This window comes from Epinephelus fuscoguttatus, linkage group LG15 (genome assembly GCF_011397635.1).
Source record: "Epinephelus fuscoguttatus linkage group LG15, E.fuscoguttatus.final_Chr_v1".
Taxonomy (NCBI): domain Eukaryota; kingdom Metazoa; phylum Chordata; class Actinopteri; order Perciformes; family Serranidae; genus Epinephelus; species Epinephelus fuscoguttatus.
The window spans coordinates 39,107,574-39,114,087 of record NC_064766.1 but is presented as its reverse complement, the minus strand read 5'-3'; the positions used below and the strand labels follow the sequence as shown (position 1 = coordinate 39,114,087).

Below are 6,514 nucleotides of genomic sequence, written 5' to 3'. Positions count from 1 at the left end.
TGCTTTGTGTTTTTATTCTACTGAAGGCAAAAACACACCAGCAGCGAATTTTGTGCATCAAAAAATACACCCTTATTATTTTCTATGTACAACCCCACACCAGCAGCAGCTAGACATGCGTTGGTGCTCCTGGATGCGCCACCCCGCAGACTTCATGCCACGGTCCAATTTCCAGCTTCACCGTTCCCGGAATTAAATATATTTTTCCCCCACTTGCTCTCTGCTTGTACATACCAGCTCCCGTAGCAGCTCTTTTTCTCTGTTCCTATGGCAGCTCGACTCCTCTCCTCTCCTCACCATGGATGCATGAAGAGAACTTTGTTGCTGTTGCTGACTCGTTGTTGAGGTCGAGAAATATCCTGTGCTAATCGACCCACAATCCTGTCATTATAAAGACTATGGGCAAGATATTGCTTGGTGAGTCATAGCTCTGGGGATCGGCTCTTCAGATGAGATATCAAGTGTATTTAGGGACTGTCCACACATGATTTTAAGGTAACGCAGAGGTGGAAGAGATACAGATCTTTCAGTAAAAGTAGTAATAACGCTGCGTCGTTGTCAGTTGATGAGCTGCAGTGCAATGCGTCCCATGTGTGCTATGGACAGCACTTGATGTGCCTCGCATAATACGAGACGGCGGTGCCGGCGTGTTTTCAGCTTGATGCTTCCTGTTTGGACTATCCCTTTGCTGCTGTAACGTTGCTTTGGGATGAATAAAGGAGTATCTTATCTTATCTTCACTGAACTGAAATAATTAACTTCGAAAACAGTATATCTGGATTTATTTGTGCTGAAATTACATCTTTGCAAATCAAGAAATTTCATATTTTAATTTCAATTCCAAAAGCTGAATTTGGAATATACTTTTTCAACATTCAGATCTAAAAATGAATAAAAAAAAAATAAAATAAAATATAATAAGATAAGATCAAGTAAAATAAAATAAAATAAAATAAAAAATTCAGGTTGCTCAGATTTGATTGGTCAGATTTAGATCCTAAAATTCAAGTTGAAAATGTTCTAATGGCAACAGCTGATACAATCAATCGCTCATAAACAAAGCAAACTATATCCTTTGGTTTCCAGCTGCTTCCTTGGATCACATGTCTGATGGACTGTGCTCTGATAGGCCAGAAGTCAATGCCATTGCTTTCAGACTCGATTGCCTACCCTGCCCTTTAAATTGCTATTTTATTTTATTTATTCATTTTATTTTTAAATCTGAATCTTTTTTAATTCTGAAACTTGATTTTTTTAATCCAACTTTGTAAACATTAAAAAAAAATCAAATTCACTTTTTGGAATTGTAAATCAAGAAATTTCATTTTTTTAAATTTCAATGCTGTGAATTCAGAGGTGTGTAAAAACATACAAAATAAAAATAAAAATCAGATACTGGTGTCTTGTTTTTGCCTCCACAGCTTTTCACCTGCAAACATCACCTTCAGCCTGTCACTCATTCAGCTCCGGGCTCCGCATGTTGACAGCAGGAGGAGTCCGAGAGACAGCGGGGCTGCAGGAGGAGGAGGAGGAGGAGGAGGAGGGAGGTGCTGGGCGTGGAGGGTGGAGCTTCAGGATTATTGTGCACCGGTCTAAGTGACTGACTGAGGGAGCTTCTCCAAAGTTTGACCGGCCTCCCGTTTATTCTCTCCCGCTGCACGTTTCACCAAAACAGCCAACCTCCACACCAGACTGACGTGAGGACCAGAGTGCCGCACGGAGAGGAGTCTGCGCTCCTGGAGGAGAAGACCCCAAAGTTTTCTTTAGAGGACTCCTGCTGTCTCTGCTGGAGCAGTAACCCATGAGACAAAGAGTAAATTAACTACTGTAGCTCCACACTGAGTGACTGGCTGACTGTCCTCCATCCTGCAGACGCTCAGGAGGAAGATCATGGACTGAAACTCTGGGATCTGCTTCCTTTTGTTTTGCTTGGAATCTCACTAACAACACATGAGGTGGATTGACCGGACGCGCGCTTTCCATACAGTAAATCCTCGGGGATTAAAATAACGAGGGCGATGGATAATTTCTTCACGGAGGTAAGAAGTCCTCAGTCTGCTGCTTCGTTCATGCAACATGTTGTACACACTCAGGCGCTTGCACACTGATGCACTCGGCTGCATTAGACTTTTCTTTCTTATATGACTCCTATAATAAACTTTAGGATGCTTGTATCTATTAAAACATCTTAAAACATGCACTGCAAACACATGGGAACAACTCATGAAGCATATCAGCAACACACTCACTTGTTGTAGGAGTACTATTGTTATATTATAAGGATCCAAATACCATAAAATGCAATAAATTGAGGATAAACTCACTACTGAGCACCAAAAGGTGATTACATGGAAATTAAATGTGATAAAACACAATTAAGCTCAATGAGGCCAACATAATCTCACTACAAGGACTTCCCATTGAAATGTCAAAGGGATTTTACAGGAGCAAGGGTGTCATAAAGAACTTTAAATGAGCCCTGAACTCATCACAGAATGGCACACACACACACACACATTGTAAACCCCTGTAGGTGTATCACAAGAATATCAGAGGGTCTGTGCCGGGCAGACTGGGGGTTGGACGGGGTCCCTGTGGATCTGTGGTATTTCCGCACCTCTTTTCTCGTTTCCTCCAAGACAAAAAATGCTCTACAGCTATTAATAGAAGTCTGAACCTGCATCCACAGGGAGCTGTCGATTGGTCAGACAACAGCAGGAAGGCCCTCATTGAATGGTTGTATGATGAAAGACAATTTGGGGTTTTAATTCCAGGGATCCTCTGTGTCATGAGGCTGGCGTGGACTCTTTGATGCTGATGCATCCCTCCAGTGTTGCTGTGTTGAAAGCTGCTCTCTGTTTGTTTCATTATAAGGCAACAGACACTCCATCTGTTCTGTTCAACAGAAAAGCAGTTACTGATGCTGTTATCTCTCAGAAAAGGATCTAAAGAGATGAAACAATTAGTCAGTTAATAATTGATTAAGTTTTTGTCACTTTTTTGATAATCTGTTTGTTGTTTAACTCACTTTTCAAGAAAAAATGACAAACATCTGGTTCCAGCTCATCAATTGTGAACATTTGTCTGTTTTTCTCTGTCTTGTGACTGAAAACTATAATTATCTTTTGGTTTTGGACTGCTGGTGTGGTAAAATAAGACTTTTGAAGACATTAGCTTTGGCTCTTGGAAATGGGGGTGAACAAGTTTCAGTTTTTTTTATGTTTTATAGTTGCTTCCCCATTGATTTTAAAGGGACAGTTCAGATTCTTTGAAGCGGGGTTGTATGGGATGCATATTCATTACTGGTGTATCACATACAGTAGATGGCGGTCGGCATGCTCCCGCTCTGGAGAAGCAGGCTGGAGTCCGACACAGAAGTCAAGTAATGTACTGCTTTGGAGGGGGTTGGCAACAAAACATATTTTAGTCACCTAAAAAAATCACTATCAGGTTAAGTGTATGCGATTCTGAGAGTATTTTCACCACTTAAAAGGATAGTGCACCCAAAAATGAAAATTCAGCCATTATCTACTCACCCATATGCCGAGGGAGGCTCAGGTGAAGTTTTAGAGTCCTCACATCACTTGCAGAGATCCAAGGGGAGAGGAGGTAGCAACACAACTCCACCTAATGGAGGCTGACGGCGCCCCAGATTCAAACGTCCAAAAACACATAATTGAAACCACAAAATATCTCCATACTGCTCGTCTGTAGTGATCCAAGTGTCCTGAAGCCCCGACATGAAAAGTTGTTTGGAGAAACACACGTGCACACGTGAGCGTGGTGCCCAGAGAGGCAGTTAGAGCTGCAGGCTACAATGAGGCTAAAAACAGAGTTCAAATGAACAACTTTTTATGTCGGGGCTTCAGGACACTTGGATCACTACGTGTTCCTCCTGTGTTGAGCAGTGTTAAATCACTGTTTTTCTCAATGGAATCTGGCTTTGAATAGAGCGATATAATGGCTCCATTTTCTCATTGTAAATCAATGTCTGACATGAAGATAAAGTGCTGAAAATATTTCAAATATAGTATACACTTAAACTGATACTGATTTTTTTTTCATGGAACTTTTTTTTAGGTGGCTAAATATGTTTTGTTGCTGACCCCTCCACAGCAGGTCATTGCTCAGCTTCCATGTCAGACGCCAGCCTGCGTCTCCAAACTGGAGGCATGCTGACTGACATCTACTGTATGTAATATACTGTCTGTGGATGAGCACACCATAAAAGCCTGCATCAAAAAATCAGAACTACCGCTTTAGAGTTGTATCTTCATATAGGAAGTAAAAAATAAAATACAATGATTCTTAGTTGACTTCCTGGTGACAAAAAAGCAGTAAGCTATGCTTTTATTCCCCTGGAAAGATCCTGTCATCATATAATGTACAGCCACTTAATAACATTTAAGTTATGTGGGTCTAACAGGTGAGTTTATCCTCCACAACAACCATGATAACAAACCACAGTACAGTCCGTCAGGTGGTTATTCCTGATAGTCATGGAAGCATTCTGGCTGTGTAAATCTTCCACGCGCTATGACTCACGACAAATAAGCAGTCATTGCGGTCGATTTACAACATCACGACCCACACCTCTCTGATGACGTCACCCAGGTAACGGCAGCAACACCTGAGTCATTCCTGAATGTTTTTATTTTCCTTATTGGACTCCGAGCCTTTAAGAGAAATGATTGTCATCACAGCAGCTGAAATCTGCTGACAGAAAAAAACACATGACACTGTGAGCGATTTAAAACCGGTTTCTCTTCAGGTAGAGGTGTAACGGTTAGACAGCCTGTGAAAAGTCCTGCTCCCTGGTTGAAAGATTGCCCTGCTTTCTCATTGGTGCGCGGATTTTCAAAATCCAGTGAGGTTTTCAGCGGTATGCAGGGCCAAAGGTCACAAGACTCACTGAGCTCATAGGCGCTCATGAGAGCATTCAGGCTGAGTAAAACAAACACTCTGAGGTTTAAGGGTTTTTTTCTCCTGCAGCAGAGTTGTGCCGGTCTCATGACGAGTGTACGGTACATCTGGCTGTTGAGCTCTCTCTGGAAGTCTCGGAGAGAGGGGGAATATTTGAGTGCCAGAAGCAGGCAGGCGTGCACAATAGTCTCAAATATCGGCCTGCCTGCCTTTATATCTGCCAGCTAATCGCAGCTGAAACAAAGAGCCCAGTCTTTAAGGAAAAGGGCATTTGACAAGGAAGTAAACCAGCTTCCAGCCGCTGCAGATGGAGGCCAACAGTGTGAGCAGAGAGAGGAATTTGAACTGGGAAGGAAGCTGGAGTGTTTCATATTTATACTGAAGACAGTTTGGATGAGGGTCCCACAGTGTCTGAGGCTGGACAAAGACTGTGTTGATAGCACGCTTTGAGCCTTCAACCGTCCTCCTGAACATTACTGGTTTACTCCCTCAGTAAATTCACTGTGTACAAAACACCGCTCATCATCTGTGCAAACTCACACCCACACAGCATCATGGGTACATTTGATGTCAGTAAAGCTTTGTATTTAAATGTGCTCTCTTGTTTGCAAGACCTTTTGTTTTGCTGCCTGCTCTCACCTGTCTCCACACCTCATACTCTAAGCAGTGAAATTAAGTCTGTTATACATTTATCTGCCTTAGAAATAAGGAGGCTGAACCTGATGTCGATCAACCCAATCACCACAATAACTGTTGGCAGTGATGGATACATTACATTTGTACATCATTTTGTAGCAGATACTTTAAAACTTTTTCATCAGTGCTATGGTTAACGTGGTTAGGTTTAGGCACAAAAACCTCTTGTTTTTGGGTAGGAAAAGATCATATCCTGGCTTAAAACCCTCACTTTTGTTAGCAAAAAGCTGCTGGAAAAGCAGGGATGGGTCGGTGAAACACACCCAGGTTTGGTGCCACAAACACTGCTGGGAAACGCAGTGAAGTGCCACTAAAAACACCCAGGTTTGGTGGCTTAAACACGGCTGGTAGACTGTGCGATGTGTCCGTGAAAATCACCCAGGTTTGGTACCACAAGCACTGCTGGTAAATGCCGCCATGTGCCTCTAAAAACACCTAGGTTTGGTGCTACAGACACCACTGGGATACACAGTGATGTGTTGCTAAAAACACCCAGGTTCGGGAGCTTACATGTGGCTGGTAAACGCTGTGATGTGTCAGTGAAAAACACCCAGGTTTGGTGCTTCAAACTCTGCTGGAAAGACATTGATGTGTCATTTAAAACATTCAGGTTTGGTGGCTTGAGCGCTGCTGGGAAACAATGATGTGTCACTAAAAAACACCCAAGTTTGGTAGCGTAAATGTGGCTGGTACATCCAGGTTTGGTGTCACAAATACTGCGCCCAGGTCGTTTGCTGGCACAGATGTGACTGGGAAACACAGTGATGTCCTTTGAAAAACACCCAGGTTTGGTGGCTTAAACAGCGGTGGAAACGCCATGTAGGGACACCAAAAATCAAGCAGTGTTTTTGTTTGTTTGTCTCCAGCAGTGGTCTGCAGGTTGGCAGGTGTCTCA

The 6,514-nt window shown here is 42.7% G+C and overlaps 1 protein-coding gene across 2 annotated transcripts in view; it reads left to right on the top strand.

The window, feature by feature from the left end:
- The first annotated feature begins 1,588 nt into the window (after nucleotides 1-1,588).
- Nucleotides 1,589-6,514, top strand: part of myo10 (myosin X) — a 178,596-nt gene continuing 173,670 nt past the window's right edge. For both annotated transcript variants that reach the window (XM_049598466.1, XM_049598465.1), the window contains exon 1: nucleotides 1,589-2,039. In XM_049598466.1, the coding sequence (XP_049454423.1) occupies nucleotides 2,019-2,039 (21 nt within the window). In that variant the 5' untranslated portion in view covers nucleotides 1,589-2,018. The remainder of the gene's footprint in view (nucleotides 2,040-6,514) is intronic.